Source organism: Prosopis cineraria, unplaced genomic scaffold, assembly GCF_029017545.1.
Source record: "Prosopis cineraria cultivar Desert tree isolate PC_DT_omini unplaced genomic scaffold, ASM2901754v1 PC8, whole genome shotgun sequence".
NCBI lineage: Eukaryota > Viridiplantae > Streptophyta > Magnoliopsida > Fabales > Fabaceae > Prosopis > Prosopis cineraria.
Window position 1 is genome coordinate 10,301,327 of NW_026555339.1, and position 23,842 is coordinate 10,325,168.

General features: G+C 30.8%; 3 protein-coding genes and 1 non-coding gene across 4 annotated transcripts in view; 2 read left to right on the top strand and 2 right to left on the bottom strand.

The window, feature by feature from the left end:
* The first annotated feature begins 1,355 nt into the window (after positions 1 to 1,355).
* Positions 1,356 to 2,910, top strand: LOC129317279 (MDIS1-interacting receptor like kinase 2-like). Its single transcript, XM_054961638.1, has 2 exons — positions 1,356 to 2,826; positions 2,897 to 2,910. The coding sequence occupies exons 1-2, from the start codon at positions 1,356 to 1,358 to the stop codon at positions 2,908 to 2,910; spliced, it is 1,485 nt and encodes a 494-aa protein (XP_054817613.1).
* Positions 2,911 to 2,997: 87 nt separating this feature from the next.
* Positions 2,998 to 23,842, top strand: part of LOC129317280 (MDIS1-interacting receptor like kinase 2-like) — a 35,880-nt gene continuing 15,035 nt past the window's right edge. Inside the window, exons 1-2 of the mRNA XM_054961639.1 lie at positions 2,998 to 4,017; positions 4,115 to 4,394. Of these exons, the coding sequence (XP_054817614.1) occupies positions 3,066 to 4,017; positions 4,115 to 4,394 (1,232 nt within the window). The 5' untranslated portion in view covers positions 2,998 to 3,065. The remainder of the gene's footprint in view (positions 4,018 to 4,114; positions 4,395 to 23,842) is intronic.
* Positions 6,619 to 6,718, bottom strand: LOC129319099 (U6 spliceosomal RNA). Its single transcript, XR_008595411.1, has one exon. It is a non-coding gene; the product is annotated as a U6 spliceosomal RNA (small nuclear RNA).
* Positions 11,759 to 22,033, bottom strand: LOC129318913 (subtilisin-like protease Glyma18g48580). Its single transcript, XM_054963917.1, has 11 exons — positions 21,892 to 22,033; positions 21,697 to 21,806; positions 21,506 to 21,603; positions 20,378 to 20,542; positions 18,061 to 18,187; positions 16,575 to 17,127; positions 15,133 to 15,227; positions 14,736 to 14,996; positions 14,525 to 14,639; positions 13,163 to 13,346; positions 11,759 to 12,467 (listed from the first exon to the last, which is right to left on the bottom strand). The coding sequence occupies exons 1-11, from the start codon at positions 21,973 to 21,975 to the stop codon at positions 11,905 to 11,907; spliced, it is 2,355 nt and encodes a 784-aa protein (XP_054819892.1). The 5' UTR covers positions 21,976 to 22,033; the 3' UTR covers positions 11,759 to 11,904.

The following is a 23,842-nucleotide window of genomic DNA, read 5'->3' on the forward strand; positions in this document are numbered from 1 at the left end:
CATTAAAGGATTGAAATATTACATTAAACTTTAATAAGGATCAAAAGATTTGGAAATCCAAATCGTTAAGTTAAGAAAAAAGGAAAAATCTATTGTTGATAATTTCTCTTAAACAAATAAATAGTTTTTTCTGATATTCTTGAAAATTTTGAGATATATACTTTTTTTGGTGTGATGAGATATATATTTTATTTATATAGTTTTGACATTTTTCACTTATAAATAAGTGATTATACATATTTTTGAGCAGTATTCTTAAATAGAAAATGGAAAGACGTTTGAAAAGGAAATTTTCAAGAGATGAGTAACAATCTTTCATTAAAATCTTGTTAGTCATCACTTTATAAATAACAATAAACTGGAATCAATCTAGAAAATATACCATTAGATCCGGGGAAAAAGATTAAAAATTCATCATCATCCTAATGATTGAGATGAGATATATGCAAATACCATATTTACATAAAAGACTATATTAACCTATTCAACACAATTTTCCCAAAAGAAAAAAAAAAGAGCATCACTTACACTTATATGTTTACCTTTTTGGGTTGGATGCAATCATTTTTTAATTGTTAAATTATTAATGTTTTGTTTTTGAATTATTTATTTTAAATTAAGTTGCCTTGTATCTCCTAATTCAGGTCCTTCTCCAACGCAATTATTTAGTACTCATTCCATCTCAATTTATAAAATATTTTTAAACAAAATTATGCGTACTAATAAATCTCATTAAATACATTTTATAACTTTATTTTTTAAAAAATAAAAATATAAACTTTTAAAAATGTCCTTCATTTAATATTTCATTTGTAAAATAATATTAAAAAGAGAAAATGTAATGGGAATGATAATATTAAAAAAATACTATTAATGAAATCTTATTTTTTTAAAAGTATACTATATTTTGGGACAATGAATTTCCTCCAAAAATATATTGTAAAGTTGATGGATATAAGCGTGGAGACAAAGCCAAACAGATCCTTTTAATCAAGCCGTTTCTGAAGTTCAAAACGCGTTGGGGAAACAATAATGTTTTCCTCTTGCTTATTATGAGAAAGCGATAAAGAACAAAGCGAGACTTCCTCAACTTCAAAAAGGAAAACTTTAACAGATCAGATCATTATCTACTTTATGTCCCTCCACACTTGGATATTACGATAAGGGGGGGGAAAAAAAAAGCTCCGTTGAACCTGCAGGGCCAGTCCATAGTATAAGGTCTGTATCATCAACATGAGCTTTACCCCAGCAAGCTTCACAAACCCACCATTTACAGCCACCAACTCATCACCTGTCGATTGAACTAATATTCAGTCTTTGAATATATTCCTGATTCGAAAACTTTACTGAGAACCATGTTAGAAGTACGGTGTATTATTCTCTGCATATTCTTCTTTGTTGCTTCCTTTGCATCTGTTGCTACTGAAGATAGCGAAGCAAAAGCTCTGTTGAACTGGAAAGCCAGCCTGAACGACCATAGCCAAGCAACCTTGTCTACGTGGAACAATGACACTGATCCTTGTGGACACTGGAAGGGGATTTCATGTGATGTATCTTTGTCTGTGATCAGTGTAAATCTGTCATATCTCAGCCTCCAAGGCACACTTGACCGTCTCAACTTCGCTTCCTTTCCTAATGTGAAATATTTTGATGTAAGTAACAACATAATTTATGGAAGCATTCCCCGCAAAATTGGTAACTTGTCCAGTATTTTGAATTTGAGTTTGTCGGATAATTTACTTGGTGGTCCCATCCCTCCTGAAATATGGAAACTGACCACTCTAAATAGTCTTGATCATAGTACATGTCGTTTTAGAGGGCAAATTCCCCATGAAATTGGCAATTTGAGGAATTTGACGTCCCTATCACTTGGAGAAAATTTCCTTTCTGGTCCCATTCCAGAAGAGATTGGAATGCTGAATAATCTTTTGATGCTTCATTTGGGACACAACCCTCTGTCAGGTAGAATCCCATCATCAATTGGAAACTTGACCAAGTTACAAGAAATTTATCTTTATGAGAACAATATCTCAGGTCCTATTCCTAATGGATTCTGGAAACTCTATTCTCTCAGTATCGTTTATTTGTATTCTAATAGACTTTCCGGGCCACTCTCTCCCTGTATAGGAAACCTAACAAATCTCGCATTATTGCTCATGTATGAGAACAGATTTTTCGGTCCAATTCCTTCATCCATTGGTAACTTGGTCAATTTAGATCAGGTCTATCTTTACAACAACAGTCTTTCTGGATCCATTCCTTCCACCATAGGAAATTTGACCATGCTCACCATCCTAGCCTTGGACATCAACAATCTCACTGGTCAACTTCCGCAAGAAATGAATAATTTGACAGCTTTGTATAACATACAACTGAGTGATAATCACTTCACTGGCCCTTTGCCACAACAAATTTGTCAAAGTGGGACTTTATACCGGTTTGCTGCTGATGCTAACCATTTCATTGGTCCTATTCCAACAAGTTTGAAGAATTGTACTAGTCTAGAAAGACTCAAGCTTGATAATAACCAGTTAGTTGATAACATAACAAATGCTTTTGGAGCATATCCTAGTTTGAACTACATCAACCTGAGTGGCAATAAATTGTATGGCTGCCTTTCATCCACGTGGGGGAAGTGTCAAAACCTCACACAATTGATTATTCACAATAACGAGCTTTCTGGTGGCATACCACAAGAATTGGGAGAGGCAAGTAAGCTTGGTGAAGTTGGCTTGGCTTCAAATCATTTATCTGGAAAAATTCCAAAAGAATTAGGGAAGTTGGTCTCGTTGAAAATTCTCTCTCTGAGCCACAATAACTTTTCAGGTAATGTCCCCTCAGATATAAGATCACTTAGTCAACTTACAATTTTGGAGTTGGAAGCAAATAATTTCAGTGGCTCAATCATAAGAGAGATTGGAGAATTAAAAAGCTTAATTTTCTTGAATTTGAGCAAAAACAGATTTGATGAAAGCATTCCCCTTGAGTTTCGTGAACTCAAAGATCTTGAGCAACTTGATCTTAGTGACAATTTGCTGATTGGAACAATACCAGCTACACTTGGAATGTTACCCAAGTTGCGAGTATTGAACCTCTCACATAATCATCTCTCTGGCACCATTTCTTCCATTTTCGGTCCAATGTCAGCTTTGTCTACTGTTGACATATCAAACAATCAATTAGAAGGCCGCCTTCCTAAAAACTCAGCCTTTTACAAGTTTGATGCATTGAGGAATAATAAAGGTTTGTGTGGTAATGTCACTGGTTTAAGTCGGTGTGGTGATTCCAAACTAAATGGACATAGCCATGGGAGTAAAAAGTTCGTGATAATATTCCTCCCATTGGCCATACTGCTATTAGTACTTGTTGGAGCATCTTACATTTTTTACCGAATAGCAAAAAGCAAAGATGGACAAGCACCACCAGACGAGGTTTATTCTATATGGAATCTTGAAAGAGAAATATTGTATGAAGATATCATCGAAGCCACAAAGGAATTTGATGACAAATATCTTATTGGGAAAGGCAGCCAAGGAAATGTTTACAGGGCTGAGTTGCCTACTGGTGATGTTGTTGCTGTAAAGAAGCTTCACTCTTTTGGTGGAGAAATCTCCAACCAGAAAGCTTTTACAAGTGAGCTTCAGGCTTTGACAGAACTCAAGCATCGTAACATTGTGAAGCTATATGGGTTTTATTCCAATGCTCAATTCTCCATCTTGGTTTATGAGTTCTTGGAAGGTGGCAGCTTGGATAACATACTAAAGAATGAGAAACAAGCCACTGAATTTGATTGGAAGAAGAGGGTGAATGCTGTTAAAGGTGTGGCTAATGCATTATTCTATATGCATCATGGCTGTTCAATTCCTATTGTTCATCGTGACATATCAAGCAAGAATATTCTTCTAGGTTCTGAATATGAAGAAGCTCACATCATTGACTTTGGAACTGCAAAGCTTTTGAATCCTGACTCAAAAAATATGACCACATTTGTCGGCACATTTGGGTACGCTGCACCAGGTAACCTCTTCGGTTTTTTTTTTTTTTTTCTTTTAACAAAGTACTACTCTTCGCTATATTATGGATATATATACATGTAACATTAAATCTGTTGCAGAGATAGCTTTCATCATGGAAGCCAATGAGAAATGTGATGTTTATAGTTTTGGAGTGTTGACTTTAGAAATCATCATGGGAATACATCCAGGAGAACTTATTTCATCTTTGATGGAGGGATCAACTGGTGATGATTTGTTGTTGAAGGATGTGTTAGACCCACGACTTTCTCCCCTCACAAAACCAATCCTAGATGAGGTGATCCTAGTTGCAAAAATAGCATGGTCCTGTTTGAATGAGAATCCTCAGTCTCGTCCAACCATGGAACAAGTATCTACGGAGCTTGCAAGAACTCCAAGATTTTATTTAGAGGATCAATTTCACACCATCACAATTGGACAACTCATGAGGGATTGAACTTCGTTTGTATAGTTCTACTTTGTTTAAATGGTTGACTTGACATTTTAACGTACATGTATTGTAAATTTGTGGTTTTTGTATCATATGTATGACAGTTCCGGGCTTGAATAATTTGAAGTGAATGTTTGGTTTCAAAGTTTTCTTTCCACTCTTGTAACGTAATAGATAGCTATAGTTATTCTTCTTGTCGGGATTCACAACACTTACAAATACAAAATTTTTTTTTTATTTTCTTACACTACTATATAAAAAGCTGATGACCTCTTTGGTAAAAGGGAAGAGTTTTTATGAAAATTGAAAATAGAAGTGAAAGTAAAAGTGAAAATAAAAGTGAAAGTGAATTTTAAAAGTATGTTAGGTATGCATATAATGGTGGGATCATAAATTTATTTAACAAATATATTCATATTTTTTGAAAGATCAAAATACCCATAAAAAATCCATCTTATCACGACATATCTTTGCGGATAGCTTCGTCACAAGATTGATTGAAATGGAGTGAGACGTCTCCATTGTCGCCTCACTATTCTTAACAATCCTTGTCATGGAAGCCTGATCTTTACCTTACCGAGATTTCTTTGTTGCCACTATATCGTCGCCGTCATCATGACAGGTGGAGGTGGATGGCAGTTTCTCGTCACTGGAGGTTTCTGAGAGAGGGCGGCCATTGGACTGTTTAGAAAGATAGGGTTATGATAATGTGATGGGCAAACATGTCAATAAATTATAAAATTGAGGGCATAATGGTCTGAAAAAAGTCACTTCCGTGGAACCCACCATCCAATTCCAGGCGTTTTGGTGGAAGACTTTCACAGAGAAGTCTATTCCAACATGCCAAACAGTCCAATTTTAAAGTTTCGTTCTCACTTCCTCTGTACTGTCAAATTAGGCATTATAAAAGCAATTTCGGAATGCACTTTATTTAGACATTTTCATAATTGCAGAGTCTTCTGAAAATCTCTCATAAGTGCCACAATGCTCCCCGTGACATACTTACGAGAACATTTCTTTCACAAAAACCCCCTCATATATTATTTATTTAAATCGAATGAATTTAAAATGAAAAAAAATAAGTAAAATCTGAATCAAAATCAAAATTATATTCTAAAGAAGAATATTATAAGAAAATATACACTATTACAATCAAATTATGATTTTTACATTTTAAAAATAAAGAAATTTATAACAGAAATATGCTTGTAAAAACGCTCCACACTTCCCCCTATCTCTTTAGTGACCATGAGTAAGTCACAACACATGGTAGCAATGAATATTTTTTTTTAAAAAATATAGATCAACAAACATTGTAGATGATCAACATTTCAAACCAGAAAAAATAAATCACAATCAAACACTGTAAATCAACATTCCAACCCTAAAATAAAAATTGAAATCAAAATAACGAATAGGAGACTATGTAGATTGAAGAGGAACAAGTAAACGAATGAAACAAGAAGGACCTCCGAAAAAGGAAATGATGCAAATCTACAAGTGTGATCATATTAAAACTAATTGAATTTTCTGAACAAAAGAAATTCAAATAACCTTTTTATATTGTTTTGTGCTAAAGCGTTGCACCGATTGTACTTATAATCAGTGTATAGAGAGTTATTTTTTACAACATTTTATTCTCTAACTAGTATAGTAAGTTCTTTACACATGTTATATGATTACAAAATGTCACCAATAATAGTTTCAACATCATTTTCTTTGCAACTGGTGTAAAAAGATTCCATAAAAATATTATTCTGCACTGCTAGTGCATGAAGGTATATAGGTGTTGATGTTGTTGCTGAGGACACAAATGAATTTACGAAGTGAAGCTCATACATGGCGTTAGGGAAGAATCCAGAAACCAATACATGAGGGGATAAAAATTGAAAACTACTTAAAATATGGAGGGCCAACACTAATTTTTACATTTTTTATAAGTAAAATAAAAAAAATTTCTGAAAAAAATTAGAAGTGACCGATGAAATTGGGGGGAAGCACCCCCCTCTCCCCTCCCTACATACGTCCTTGCATGGCGTGAATGGAGGGTGCACCAACATTGGAGATGACATGGCCACAACAGATTCCATCAACGAACAAAAGTAATGAAAGAATGAAGAGATATAAAAAAGAGTAATGAAAAAAAAATAAAGCACCAAATATTCTTGTTTCTTGATTTATGTGTGTCAACCTTATATGGTGACCATGCTAATCTTCTCTGTATTGTTTCTACTTCAACTATTAACACGGTGATAAAAAATCTTCTTTTGAAGATGGATTCATTTTTCTAGCGAGATGCCAAATTAACTTGGTAATAGTCTTATAATTAGAAGATCTTTGCAATTGCAAGATTATTTTCTTTTTCAAAATATAATAATAAAACCATTATTGGAGTGTTGTGATACCCATGATTCAGGGACTCAAAATCCCTTGCTTGCTTTCATAAGGAGAGATATTATAAGGATTTGGAGAAGGACAGCATACCTTAGATGATGTACCGGATGAATGTTGTATGTGGGAACAAAGTTATGTGACGGAACTTGATTTTTGTTTTTTACAGCAAATATCACACACAGAGATAAAAGAATGGGGAAAGCAGAGAGTAATCCCAAAGGTTACGTTCAGTTCCAAAATAAGAGGCTGGCTCACTAATAAGTAATATCCACAATGCACATAATGGGGAATGTGTAGGATACGGTTATCTAACCATTCCCTCCCTAATTCAAAAATTAAAAGGAAGGAAATTACATTTGAAAACTTGAGAGAATTGCACATTAAGATCCAGCATTTCTCATACTTGTGATAAAGCCTTATTTCTTAATTGGGCTTTATATTTGGGCTTGATCCACCAAGGGTGGATAGCCCAATAGATATATTGTTTTTCCAAAAGATTGGAATTTTCAAATTAAAGCTGAACATATTTTTTGAAAAGAAAACTTCAGAAAAATAAACAACACTCTGAGAAAGTTAAATAGAAAATAAAGAGAAAAACAATGAAGTCAATATAAAATCTAAAATTAAAAAAAAAAAGCCCTACTATTTATAAATATATTTATACACGAACACTACGAGTCTTAGCTATTAGCTATAGGTTTTGCATATATTTACTTTGCGATAACGCAAGGAAAAAAAAATTCGGATTGGCCAAAATGAGATTGTTATGAGCATTATTTACCCAGAGCAACTATAAACCAGCATTTCTGTCCTCCATTTGGTTGGTATACATAGTGATAAGATCAAAGGGAAACTTTCCACAAGTGAATGCACTACCATCTTAATTTATAGATGATCAATGCATGAACTCTGTCGCTTATGTTATTTTTTTTTTTTTGTCACCTTTAATTATACCATGTGCTCTTACAATTCTACATTTTAACTCTACATAGTCAACGGATAAGATCAATTGATTGAGTAACTTTTTCTATTTAAATAAAGTGATGAATTACAAATTCTTTAATCTAATTATTAAGAAAAAAGTTACATTACTACGAAAAAAAATCAAAAAAATGCTTCCATATTTAGCACTCATATATATGAAAACACTTTTTAAGCACTTCTGTAAGGAGAGCTTATAGGAGCGCTCCCATTAGAGAAATCTGTAGGAGCACTAGTATTGATGAGTGCTCTCATAGAGTCCCTCGACCAAAGTGCTTCTCATCATAAATGTTCTTATAAGCTACCATTCAGCAGTGCTTTCATTAAAAGCACTCTGATGAGAGAGTCTATGGGAGCACTTCTGTTGAGAAGGGCTCCTATATGCATAATTTTTTTTAAAAAAAAAAATTTCTTTTTAACACTACATATTCTCTAATAAATCAAGAAATAATTTGCCAAACTCAGAAATTTTGATAGTATCATCGCTATCAAATACATTTTATAATTAAAATAACTTGTCAAATAAATTATGATCATAATTATGATTATCAAGAATACACAATTAGTCTTTGAACATACAAGCTATTTGTATTAACTATTTGTGAGTATAAGAATATTATTGGATAGATAAATTTGAGTGAGGCAACATTAAGACTAAAAAGTTAGAACTTTCATGCCTGCAAAAAAAAAGAAAAATAATTTAATTAAACCATAAAATATCATAATAATGAATAGATTCAAAAAAATGAATCACTTCAATATTAAAATAAAGATATGCCCAGACATGAGCTTTTTCATAAACATGAACATGACAATTTTTCATGGACTAACCTCGTGCAAGATAATAGACATCAAATATCCAAAAAAGAAGACACTAACTAACATTAAGGCATTAGCAGTGAAGCATATAAATGAACTAAACTCCTAGAGTTTTTGCAAGTTAGACTCTACCGGCTCCCTGAAAGTGAAATCCTATTGCAGATGAACTGAAGAATTGGCGAAATATGAGGATCTCAAAGACAAAGCAAGATGGGCTACAACAGCATGAGTCTAGGTCAACACTTTCACCACAATTTATATTTTCATAATTTAAGCATTTGTTGGAGTTACTAAAGTTGTTAACAAGTCTCATAATGAGAATTATGAGTCATTAGATACAAAACAAATATCCTTTTGTCAACAAAGATTGACATACGGAGTGCAAGACAACCTCTTGATGAGAATGAATACTAATTGGATGTTGGCAAAAGTTACATAATTACCAGCCACCAATGAAAGATCACAAACGATACCAAGGTGATTTTCTCTAGTGCTCAGCTAGAAGCACGTTAGAAATAAATGAATTGTACATCAAAATGTACAAATAAACGATTCGTATATGGCTACATACACAGTAAAGAATCTAGTATACTAGATATAAAGCATTGAAACATACTGGAAAATCAGGAATAATGCTTGATAGTCATGTTATAGTGTAGTTGGGATCGTCCAAATCCAACAAGGAAGAAGATTTGCCAGCTGTTGGACGTGATGAATAGGTTCTCAATGCATACGCTACAGAGAATTCTTCCAATGTTTTGCTTTGTTCACAGTATATAAACTATTAAAAGCTAGAAAATGTTAGACTAAAAATTCAATATCTTACTCAATCGATAAAATACTATCAGAATATCATTCTGACAATAAATTAATGTAAAAATATATAACAATGATTTGTGTTTGTATAACTATGCTAGATCTGGGGTTCGAACTTGACAACCCAAGCAGCAAGCTGAAGCGGAAGCCGAGTGACAATGAAGCAAGACGGGGTTGATGACGATAGGTGGTGACGCTGTGGAATCAATGAAGGCTGAAGTGGTGAGACTGTGGACGATGGCTGAACAAATGCCGGCGGTCGACAGAGATGGACACGTAGACTTCTATAGCAAAGGGACACGGACGAGGACAAGACGCACGATGCGATTCAAGAAGGAGATTGAAGCAGGCGGTCAATAGCGGCGACAAGGGCTAGATTGATGATCACCAGCGCAAAGGCTTCTGGAGAGCTGGTGGAGGCGAGGGAGAGAAGCTTGGGGGTAGGGTTCGAATTAGCAACAAATCTGAAATTCGGGGGTGTAGTTTACAGTCTAGAACTTAAATGATGAAAATTTTTTTTAAAAATAAGCAAGACATACAGGTCACAGCCTACACGAGAGAGAAGTGGCGTTTCCATCCACCTTTTTCATTTAAATATTTTATTTAATATTTAATATTTAATAATAAATAGTAATATCTATATATTTCAAAAAAATATTAATAATAAAAGATTAATTTATACGAGAGAGGTGGCATTTCTATTATTTGAAAATGTCACCTCTCTCATTAGATAATTTTTTTAATATTTAATATTTAAAAAATATTATTTAATATATATATACACACACACACTTTAAAGAGGTGATACTTTCATAACCTGCAAATTCTAACAAATAATAATAATAATCTAATAATATTTACTAAACATTATATTTATGATAACATAATTATTTAAATGAATTTACATTTATATATAATAAATAAAAATTATTAGGTAGCATCAAGTAGGAAATGCCACCTAAAATTTATTGAATATTTATTAGATATTATATTTATTATAAATATTTAATAAAAAATAAATTCTAAAATAAAATAACTAACTATCAAATCAAAATTAATAAAAAAACACAGAGCAAACACCACCTAAGATTAATTAAATAAAATATTTATTAAATATTATACTTATTATAAAATAATTATTGAAAAAATATATCTTTAAAAAATAATTGACTACTGAATAAAAATAAATTAAAAATCTTAAGTGGCGTTTCCTCATGCAGGATACGCCACCAAAAATTAATTAAATAAAATATTTATTAAACATTATATTTATCATAAAATAATTATTTTAAAATTATATTTCTATATAAATTAAATGAAAACTATTAGGTGGTGTTTTCCACCTAAGATGAATTAAATAAAATGTTAGTTAAGTATTATATTTATTGTAAAGTAATTATTAAAGATAACATATATTTATAAAATATATGAAAATTATTAGGTGGAGTTTCCTCGAGCAGAAAACGCCACCTAGGGTTAATTAAATAAATCATGCACTAAATGTTATATTTATTATGAAATAAACTTTGAAAAAATATATCTGTAATTTTATATTTTTAGTCTTAAATTACTGTGATATATTAATAATAATTATTAATTAACCAATTAATTTATATTATAATTGATTCTAAAATTAATAATAATATTTTAATAATTACTATAGTTATAATAGAAATAATTCTTAATTAAATATAAGTAAAATTTTGGATTATTAATCAATAAAAATGGTTATATTAATAACAAAAATAAGTACAATAAAAAATCAAATTATAATAATTGTATTAAAAAAAGTATATAATAATAATAACAATCATAACAAATAAAATTATTTTTTGTAATATTATCATATGTATTAGGTGGCATTTCTTTTTACAAAGCATGAAATTGTTTAGTGACAAAAACTTGTGATATTTCATAAAAAAACGCCACCTCTTGTTATTTTAATAAAATTGCAAATAAAAAATAATTGATAAGCGGCGATATTTCATTAAAGAAAAGCCACCTAATATAATTTAACTGTCATTTTAGTGGTATTTCATTTTTAATTACTATAAAATGTATACTACCAAATCTCATTTTTATAGTAGTGAGGGTCAATCTGGTTATTTACTTTATTTTTATCTAATTAAATATATACAAATAAAAGTAATTTTCTTCCTTTCCGTATCATACAAAATATAACTAGCAGTCATTCCATTATATTTATTTCCATTCCTTTCCAATCTTTTCATTTCATTCCAAAACATCTCTCTTTTTTCCTTATAATTAAATAGGCCCTAAAATTTCTTATCATAGACAAACTGATAAGACCAGAAAGTAGATCAGTCCGTTCACATGTTCAAACACAAACACTAACACTGCCTCACACAATATCACAACAACACACAGTGTACTTTGGTAACATACATATAGAAATCTGCATAGTAATCATTAATTTCTCATAAATTTCAAAATCACAATAGGACTCCTGACCTCGTGCATGCCATCTGTCCACGTCAACTCTCCAAATGAATAATCAGCTTCTAACTTGTGAGCTGAATATTCCTCTGCCTGCAAGATTATCTCATAGCTCTTCTTCTCATTCGTCCTCTGAAAACTCAAAGTATTAGGCTGAACAATAACCCTAACTCCTCTTGGTTCTTTGACATTTACAAAATACGTGCTTGGAGCTCCAACGTTTGTGACTGTGCGAGAAACACTCACAGGTTCCACCCCCAGAAGAGGCAAAGTGATGGAAGGGTAGTTGAAATCTTGCAGCCTGTAAAACTTTGGACACTTGTATGGCCTGTTATAATTGAGTGACACAACTATTCTTTCCTCGAAATCAGAAGCACATAACAGGTTCAGGTAATCAGCAGCCTCCAGATCATAAACAAGTCCAGGGTATATTGCAAGATTAGGCTTAACATATCCTGAACCATAATGTAATGGAGTAGCTACTTGATTATCGCTTTCGTCCAGAATTGGTCCGTTGGTGTTATCCCAAGTGGTTGCTGGATTATATAACCATAGAGTTCAATGTCTATAATAGCTCTTAGTAGTTATATATATATAGGGAAAATTATATATTACTCCCTAATAAGGGATTTACTTACAAGTGAATCCTGTAAATTTGTTAACATACTTTCAAGTTCCTTGAGACTTAGTTATAATTAATTTTGTTTGTAAAATATCACATATACCCTTGCATTTGATTTGACTAGCATCGATCAGATCAGTCAATTTTTTTCATAAGAATATAGTTTGTTAAAATATTAATGCTTTAATATTTAATAATCAAACATAGCAAATTTACAAGTAATATTAATTATAAGTAAATATTAATTGTAAGAGATTGATTACTTGTAAATATTAAGATACTGATATTTTAATATAAAAAATTTAAAAAAATTGATCAATCAACAGTTGCTAGGCACCATTTAATGTCAACCTGTAATCGGTCAACAACTGACAAGATTGGTCAATGCTAGTCAACTTCGATCAAAGGGGAATAATCGAAAGTTATTTGAGTCATATTACTAGAAAAATTAATTACAACAAAATGTCAAGAAACTTGTGAGGATTTTCACATGCTCGTAAGATTGAATTATAAATAAATCCCTTGAACTTATGTGTAATTTCCCTAATTAATAAGGGAAGCAAACTATGAACATGACAATAATTTGAGGTATATTATATATAATTATACCAGTGGTCATGATTGCTGATTTGATAGCAGCAGGAGTCCAATTAGGATGGCGATTTTTGAGGAGACCAGCAATGCCAGCAACATGTGGGCATGCCATTGAAGTTCCTGACAGAATATTATAGTCAAATCCACGTTCTGATGAATAAGCCGCAATTATATTTTGACCAGGAGCTGCCACGTCAGGCTGCAATTATGAACAATTTCAAACAATCTTTTAGTTATCATAAGCATGTACTGACTAGTGTAATTACGTGTGTGTATAACAACAGGGTATTAAAAAAAACAGATCTCACCACATTTTCTAAACTCATATGGAACAGACTCTGAAACTAATTGAAAGATCTAATCAAAATTAGATTCTATGAGGAGAGGATCTAGTATATATGAGATAAAACACGTGGTAATTAAAATACTAATTAAGTTTGCACATCATGGTTGCTATGCTATACTAAACTAGTCAAACTAAGTCTTTTTCTCTGTACCCTTCTAGGGTTATGTGACTTATTGATATGGAAGACATACAGTGTGTAGGGTTTAAAGAGGGGGCCTACTTATTTAATGTTTAATTTATTACAAGGGCCATCCTCTACCAAGTTTTAGTAAAGATTAATGTCACACACTTTAGCTACTAGCTAGACTAAACAGATTATATGTCTGGCTCATCAACTATACGAACATATAATGTAGTTGGGTAATATTTCAACGACCACTAGCTAACCTATTTTAGCAAATAAATGAAATAATTAATATCAACCCACACATAAATTTCAAACATTAAGAACATCAAACGATTTCTTTTTTATTACTTCTTTAAATATGGATTTGAATTTAGTAACTGTACTTAATACAAGCACTAAGTGTATATATCATCTAAATTATTAAAATTCGAATTAATCATTCTAAATTTATATTCCATTTGAAATTAATGAATCAGTAAATTCATCTGAATCGTTGATATGAATTTCAACTACTCAGCTGATACAGGCATTCAATACCAACAATCACAAAATCCAAATCCTTTTATATATAAGTAATAACCAAAGAATTATTCAACCAGTCATCATCTCCCAAACGATTTTACCTCTGGCTCTTGATAATATTTGTAGTAGAGAAAGCTTAAGCTCTTTCAAAATGTTGTTGTTGACACAAGTGATATCAAGGCGCTAGTTCTACTTGGCACATGACAGTACATTACAAGACTTTACTTATTTCCATACAAGAAAAACCTAGGAGACTAATCAGTTGTACGTATACTAGTTTGGTTATATTAAAAAAAAAAACCTATGGCAGAACCAAGTGATAGGTATGGCACAAGCAATAAAAAAGCAAGTGATGATAGATGCGAAAATAAATATATTTAACCTTGAGAATTGAGGGCAGAATCAAGTTGGGTCCCCTGGATGAGAATAAAGAAACTTTTGGAGCTGGCTTTACTGGGATAATAGTTTTTGCATTATCCAAGAATGCAAGTGGGTTCCTGCATGCAATATATGTAAAAATGGAGCGCCTGTCCTTGTAAACATATAAATTTAAAACTTAAAAGGCCTGGCATGTATTTGTAATTAATAATTACTTGTTTTTGTAGATATACTCATCGGAGCTATTTTCATTCTCATCCTCAGGGTCACTACTAGGAACAATGGAAGTATCTAAAACTTGAGCATCGGCTGTAGCTGTGTTAAACTTTTTATCATTCTGCAGAATCATTTTCGATGCTCCTACACGTTTTGCTTCTTGGCCTTTGTCCACAGGCCTCAGGCTCCTTCCTCTTTGGCACACCAATATGCGACCCTTTACTTTGTTAGGATCAAGTGTTCCACTTTTACACAGTTGACTGCAACAAGAACAACCAGAGTCGTATGTTATGTAATGGCATCAATTCTAAGGATTAAGTATATAAACAATAGCTGATATATATACAGAGAAATGGAATATTAAGCGAGAGAATAATATGTGGCAAGATTTCTTACGCATCTTCAAATGTCGCAAATGGAAGCTTGGCATTTCCAGCAATGACCACAGGAATTAACTCTTGAGATGTTGAGTTTGTGGCAAGACTGGTCCCCTGAAGATCATCATCTCAAAAGTTACTAGATATTGTTCAAACATGTTACATAACTTACAATATGATTTCGGTCCTGTTTATAAGATGGAGGGAAAAATATTTTTTTTGTCCTGTACAGTATGTCGTAGATTTTTTATCACAAATTTTTCCTCGTTAAATGTTGTTGGAACAAAATTTGTTATTAGAGTACCTATATTTAATAGGGAAAAATTAAATTGGAATTTTATTATAATCCTCAAAAAGGTTGATGAATTTTAAGGTTTTATTTAATTATGATAGAACATGTTTAAAGTAATTTATAAATAGGATTAAGAAGAATATTTGTTAGGAACAACTAGATCTTTAAGAAATTATATAATGACATGCGAGTCCCTCAAATTGAATTACAATAATCCATCAAACTTTTGACACTTAACTACTTTGAGACGTATGTGTCATTAGAGAAAATTAACCACCTGGTCTCTATAATTTTGATATAATTATAATTCAGTCTCTAAATTTTAACTCAATGCAACTAAGTCCTTAAAATTTGAAAAAAAAATTATAATCCAGTTCTTAAATTTTAACTCAATTAACTCAGCCCCTAGCTATAATTTCAATTATTTAAAATAATTTTTATTATATTAGAAAATAAAATTATAAATACTAAAATTTAGTTCTTATTGTTTAGGAACTAATATTTTAATTAGCTAAAACTATAAGTACCAGGTTGTTCTGAGTCAAAGTTTAGATATTAAATTATAACTGATTTAAACTAATGCATCAAGTTAAAGTTCAGGGTTAAGTTACAAACAAATCAAAAATATATAGATGAAATGTTTAATTTTTCTTTTTACAAAAATCAAAAGATTTGTATATGCAAAAAGTATGTCTTTGGGCTTGTTTGTTTTGGCTTATTTTATAAAAAAATTATTTTAAAAGAATATATTTTATAACTTTTTTATGATGTTTGTTTATACTTTTAAAAATAACCAAAATTTTAAAAAAAATTATATTTTCGATTATTTTAAGAAACTACTTTAAGTAGCTTTTAAAAATAATCACATGCAATAAATGAGAGAGAATATTTTAAATAGACAAGATATATAAATCTATAATAAAATTTTAAAATAATTAAAAAATGAATTACTTTTTATAAAAAATTATAAAAAATTATAAAATTTAAAAATAACTAATTAATAATAACTTTGTGTATTATTATAACCAAACATTAAAAAAGTTACTTTTATAAAATCTCTACAAAATATATCTATTTTTGTAAAATCTCTAAACTATTTAAAATTATTTATTTTTAAATTTTAAACAAACTGACAGGGTGTAAAAAGTTAAAGAGTTACATATTCATACTTGTATGTGTTGGCCGTTACCCAGCGTAACATTATTCGTGAAGTCCCTATCAATGGAGCCAGAAGCAACAGTGAAGATCCAAGGCGCCACATTCGTCACGGTCTCAAGTTCAGGTCCGTCGTTACCAGCAGAGGCAACAACAAGTATGCCTCTTGAGACTGCATGGAAGGACCCAATGGAGATCCCATTGGTCAACATGTGCGTATCGTTCCGGCCGGCGATCCGGCCGACGGAAACAGAGAGCAAGTCGACGCCGTCATCAATGGCTTGATCAAAAGCAGAAAGCAAGTCGACGTCAGTGCATTCTGCAGAATTATCCAGAGGCCAGCAAGCTTTGTAAACTGCGAGACGAGCTCTCGGAGATCCGCCCTTGGCCGTGCCGTTGCCGTTGTTCAGAATACCTACGTCCTGTACCATGTTGCCGCCGGCCGTCGAGATGATGTGTGTTCCGTGTCCGTCGAAGTCGCGTGCACTGATTTGAGTTGACGAACTACTTAGGTTTCCGTGCTTCGTCTCGTAGCCTTTGTAAAAACTTTTTGCTCCGATTAGCTTCCTATTTCAACGACGGAGCATGTTAAAAAAAAATGCATTATATTAATTATAATTAAGAATCTTAAGTTTTGAAAATTAAGAAAAAAGACCAAACTTTTTAGTTGGAATTAATTTTTTTTCTGAGTTGATTTTTTCAATGCTCATTTTTTATATCTTCAATATTAAAAAAAAAGTAAAAGATAAGTATTAAATAAGAATATTGGCAATTGAAAGGAAAATGAGAACTGCAATTGTTAAGCATAAGCACTAAAAGAATAAACTTAAGTATTAAAATATTAAATATGTTATGTATAATAAGAGCACTAAAATATTTAACAAAAAAAAACCTCAATTTCGATTAACGACCTTTTTTAGAATGCCAAAATTTAGTCTTTAGCTGTAACTGATGTTCTTGTATGACACTTAAATGCGGTTAGCCCTAAAAATATAAAATATAAAATTATTATCAGATCGTTTTGCCATCCCTTGAGAATAAAATATGCAACATCTATAATATTTAAGAGGAAGAATTATAGTTGAATTTTCAACAAAAAAATTAAAAAAATTACTAATATATTTTAATAATTATAAATTCATAAGTTTCAATTGCAAATAAAATATTTAAATTTTAAATTGAATATAACTCTCAATGTACAATGTAAATTTATATTTACAACTATTGGAATCAATATTTGCTGCTTATTTTTTAAAAAAATTATCGTTAACATAAATTTCCTCTTTTTGAAATTATTGTTGTTCTTTAATTTCCGGCAGATGGAGGTTGATGATTGAATTTATTTTTTCGTTTTTGTTCTAGCATTTGTACGTGCGTACAGTTTTTGCTAGTAAAATGAATGAATCCAGTTCCGTTTGAAAAGATTACTGAAGAACATTCATGTACTTTTTTTTTTTTTTGGTGAGAAAAGCAAGCATGAAATAATTATTGGGACCAAACCTGTTGCAGAGAGTTACATGAGAGGAGCCAGATAAACTGTAGAGTTCACATTTTGATCCCCCACGCCACTTCCATGGAACAGGGCTGTATCCATCGTCTTGAAAACTTCTCGATTCTGGCCAAACTCCTGTTTCAAAGAATTAATAATAGTTAAGCATTCACAGTATTATAAGCGCTAGATTGGAACGGCTAGTTTAACTAATTAAATTAGGAACTAGTCCCAAGTCTGATCTACTTATGATTAAAAATCATCCATTTAGAAAGCCACTTGTAAGGGTAGAAGCAAGCCAGACCCTGTCAAAGGTCAATGGTCTAGCTTACTTTAGATCAAACATAACCTATTTATTAAATAAATTTAGGTTAAGTTCAGGCTTTTGATTAAACATATTTAAATAATTCAAGCTTAACATATGAGTCAGGCCGATCTATTTACATATATATTATTATGTAAAATATTATATACGCATCAATTTTTAATCAATCTATTCTTTTTTTATTTTTAATCAAATTAGACTTATATATTGAGTTAATGTTGTTGCTTTATTGTTGAATTGCAATTGGTAGGTCATCTTAATCATTATCTATTGGAATCAATCAATCATGTTATATAAATATACACTTTATAGGATTACATATTAGTTTTAAATGTCTCAAATATGCTTAATATGTAATCTTATTTAAAAGGCTTGTTAATTTTAAATAAACTTTTAAACAAACCTTCAGGTCATGCCAAGCTTTAGATAGGTTCAAGTTAGAGAACTTTGTACAAGCTTCAAAAGCTCAGGCTTTTGACCTACCATATAAGCTTAGACCTATTTGGTCAAAACCTAACTCAAACTAATCTATTATCCCATAAGAACCAATAAAGAATCTATTGAACCTATCAAAATTGGCAAAATTAGTGGGCAAATTGGTTGATCTAGTCTGGTTATTTTTTAAATTTTTAAATTCTTTGCTTTTCAAAGATTTAATTCATATTTATGAGCTACAACGTATATATATTTATGCCTAATAAGCATTGATAAATAAAAAGAATGAACAAATATACAAAAATAATAAAAATAATAAGTATAGAACATGTATATATGTACATTTTTTAAAGTTATAATTATAAATTATGAAATAAGTATATATGTTGGATAGTGATTAAAAAGTCGAATCAAACCAAACGGTCAGACGGTCAACTGGTCCGGCAAAGGATTCAATCAAGCTGAAAAAATTATTTGGAGAGTTGGGCCGGATTGGGCTATTTTAAACCAGTGATCGGACCGGGAATCGGGTCCGATTTTCAAAAATTGTACTATTTAAAAAATGCCCCTTTATTTTTTTTGTCAAATTTTTTTAGAAAATGATCAATTTTTTTAATTATTTGATGTTATATTACATCACATGGCTTATTAAGTCATGATAAACTTAAAATATTTAGTTTTATTTTTAAGTTAAATATTAATTTCATATTTATTTCTTATATTTAAATTATTATATACATATATAATTTTTTAATTTAATTATTATGTCACCAATTTAACCATTGTTCAATCCAGTTGGACCATGCAAATCATGAACTGCTAACCTTTTCGATTTAATATTCAATCCAATTCTAAAAGCATTGATATTGGATTAAAATGATGGAACATTGATAGATAGTACCCTTTTTAATTTATATTATTTTGATTGAACTTTAGAAATTCATTTTTATTTTTGTTATATATAATTGTTATTTCTTTTTATTTTAAGCATATAAAATATATTAATTTATTTATGACTGATTGAATCATGGTTCAAACTAGTATAGTTCAACTATTGAACTATGAAAGAACCTTAGCTGATTCATTGACCAATTTGATTTTCTTAACATTGAGTTTTTAACAAAATGTTTTGAATAATGAGTTGTAAGTATTGATTTGGATAATTACTATTCTCTCCATTAAAAAATGTAATGTATTTGTAATATTTCGAGATGTAATCATTGTCTTTTTTTAAAGTGCCTCTATTGATAAATGATTTTATATTTATTATAGGGTGTTTAATAGGAATACATATGAAAAGATAAAGTGAGTTTAAAAATAAATAATTACTTTATTAAGAGTGAGATTTGATTAAAAATATTTTACATTTTTAAACGAAATGAGTATATATTTTTCAGAATAGTATTGACTTTTAGGTGAAAACTTATGAATAATGGTGGTTTCATAATGGCGGTTGGTGAAAAAAACAGACTTAAAACTAATTGATTCTGGGGAACAATGGTGGTTTCATAATAATGGTTGGTGAAAATTAATTGATTCTGGGTACATAGAAGAACTAAAAATCATACCAGTATCAATGCTGCCCATGATGACGTTTTCTCCAAATCTTCCTTCGAACCAGGCTGAGTCAGATCTGACTCGTTCATCGGTTTCTTGTCCAAGAAAATCCCATGACCTCGTTGTGTGCAGCTTATGCGACTCGCTCAAGAACACTGACACCACCTTTGCATTTTCTTCATCCATCAGATCAATTTCCCATCAATATATACATACATATATATTTATATATATAGTGCAGCCTAATTAATGAAAAAAATATCTGAAATACATTGTGCAATATGACGACGAGAATTCATGCTAATTAATGAACTTATATGGGGTCTCTCGGACGCCCCAATCCTCTGTTTTTTTTAAATCTTATATTATAGATAATTATGTTCAAAATATAATTAGATACTGAATATGAATACTTTTCTGTTGGCAAAAATTTGAACATTGGTCAACATTTTATGAGAAACTAGCTTATTTTCTAGACTCAACTTGTGTGCCCTAGCTCGCTGATATTTATAGTAATACCTTGTCTTCTCAATTTTTTTTCATTTTTCTTTTGATGATTAGCTTTTAAGTAAAGTAAGAGATATTCTGGTATCTTGCAGTTATGAAACATTGCAGTTTTATATTTTTTTTTAAAGAAAAATACTATGTAATTTTGTAATAATTTTGATTTTTTCCCTTTGAAAAATTGTAAGAAATACGAATTTTTTATTTTACGCTTATACGATGTTAAATGTGTCTCTCAGTTTATTTACAAGCTAAGGATAACAATGATTAAAAAAAAGTAAACAATTGGAAAGGTAGATCATCATTTCAAGGGACATCAAGAAGAGTTAAGATGTAAAAATACCTAGAAACATGTTTTCAGAAATTTTTTGTATCCTTAAATCAACAATAGTACTGGTGCATGATACCTATTAACTTTATAAAAGAAGCCAACATTTCTTCAATATATTAAATTCTATTCTTAAAACTTAACCGTCAACATAAGGCTATTTTCATGGATTAAGAAATGTTGGCTTCTTTTATAAAATTAATAGGTACACATTTACTTGATTTAAGGATGGAGAAAAATTTATGGGTAATTTTACACTTCACTCCATTATTAAAATACCGGTTGACGGAACTTATGATAATCTCACTTTCGATCTCAGCCGCTTCTTTGTCTTCGAGTAATGCAGCAAAGCCATTGATGTGCCGGTTATAAGAGCAAAAGATAGCTTCTTTGGCCTTCTCATGACTACCAAAAGACAATTACAAGGATTGAAATTTACGATTATTTACCAGAAATTAACTAACTAATTAATGGGAATTAGTGCAAGTACGTACGTACCTTCCTAATACAGAGGCAAGCAAACGATGATGGGAATTTGTCGCAAGTTCCATATCAGTAGAAGAAGGTTTTGGACCATGAGAATGTGATCCCAAGTATACAACGTACGACTGTCACGTGAAATTAATGAATTAACGTTGACGACGACGATGAAGACGAGAATATTAGTCACGAACCAAGTTATGGTTTGCTTACCTTTTTAATGGCAAAGGCAGGTTGCTGCAACAGTGAAAAGCTGCAGAGCAGGGATGCTGAAAGAAGAAGAAGAAGGCGAAGCATGGCTGAATGGTGAGAAGCAGTAATGAGCTAGCAAGCGAGAATGGCGACTGTATGTGTGCATGCTTCGTCTCTTTATTGTTACTTGAGTCCATTCTTTAGGGAGAGTGACATGTAAGTACTCATGTAAAAAAAAAAAAATTGACATTAGTTAATTTAAGTTCCTAAATCCATATCCAGGCCCAAAAAAAAGGAATCTTATTTACATTTTTTTTCAGAAATAACTATATTTCCCTTTTGAAAATAAAAAAAAAAACAAATATCATCACCAGGAGAGACTGGTGACCTCACCGCTGGAGCTGTGGCAATTCTGACCCGTAATTTCTTTTTTTAGATTTTTGAAGGTATATCCGTGCAGCCAATAGCTATGACACTATTCCTTTGAGAAATTTGAAGGGTTATCTTCTTTCAAACAATGTTCGTCATACTTATCTTTAAAAATGAAACTCTTTCATGATACTTAAAGGACTCAAGCCACTATCATTTATACATTATAGCCATTTGATACCAGTGAATTATTAATAAACTTTTATACTGATAAAATAAATATAGAAAAATTAGTTATTGTTAGTTAAGTATTTTTTGCCTTTCGCTGAAACAAAGTATCACTACTATAAAAAAAGAAAATACGAAATGGTTATTTTTTTACTATTTAATAGTTATGAACTATTGAATAATCTAGCACCGAATATTCTAAAACTCTTTATTCAACGGTTTTTAATCATTGAATATTATAAATTTATTCAACAGTTTTTAGTCAAAAACTGTTGAATAAATTTTTTCAATTTAAAAATGAGACATTATGAGAGATAATATTAAATGATTCTCGACTAAAATTCGCTGAATATTTTGTTATTATTCAATAGTTATTCACTTATAACCGTTGAATATATATACTTATTCAGTGGTTCTGTGACACAACCGCTGAATAGTTTTTATTGTATTATTAGTCATAATATTCAATGGTTTTTTCTTATAATTGTTGAATATTATGACCTAACTTTTTGCATAGGACAAATTGCATTTCTAGCAACCCCTTGCATTATAAATTACAAAAAGATGTTCCAACACTTAAACACAAATTCCAACCAATAATAATCATGTATATACATATAAATGTACAATGAATTCCTATAAAAAAATTATATACAACTTGAAGTACTTAAATTAAACTAATTAGTGGCTAAAACATAAAGCTTTAAACCCCAAAATTTGTCTAAGTTTCCTAACTATCACTGTTGCTTACTGTTAAACCTAAACTATGCTTCAAAAATACCGTGTGCCAACTATTCAAAGACTTCTTCTATTTGAGCATGAGTACACGTGTTATAGTATGCGTCCTTATAGTACTATATGCAATAACAATAACAAATTAAAATCATGTTTATTGATAAAAACTAATATAATATTAATGAATAGGAAGACCATATATATTACATCATTCGGAAGAATTCCAGTTAAAGCATGTTGGATTATGTTCTTCATAAATTTCATGACAGCGTACGCACAATCCCTAACTTTGTCTACTTGCTCTAGGCACTACAATCATATAATGGATTAAAAAACTGAATAGTTAATTAATAATATGACATGACCTATACAGTGACATTGCTAACATAATTAATGAGAAATATATATATATATATATATATATATATATATATATATATATCTTGACAACTGTCCATGATGCTGTTATATCAAACCAACCACTGCCCTTTACTAGTTGTTGAAATTATTGATCAACATCAGTACGGTACATGACAATGGCCCTAACGTAAAATAAAAAACTTGACATGAGAAATATCCATACACAAAGAACAAATTACATGCATATATGCAAGAAAATTGATCAACTTATTGATTAATC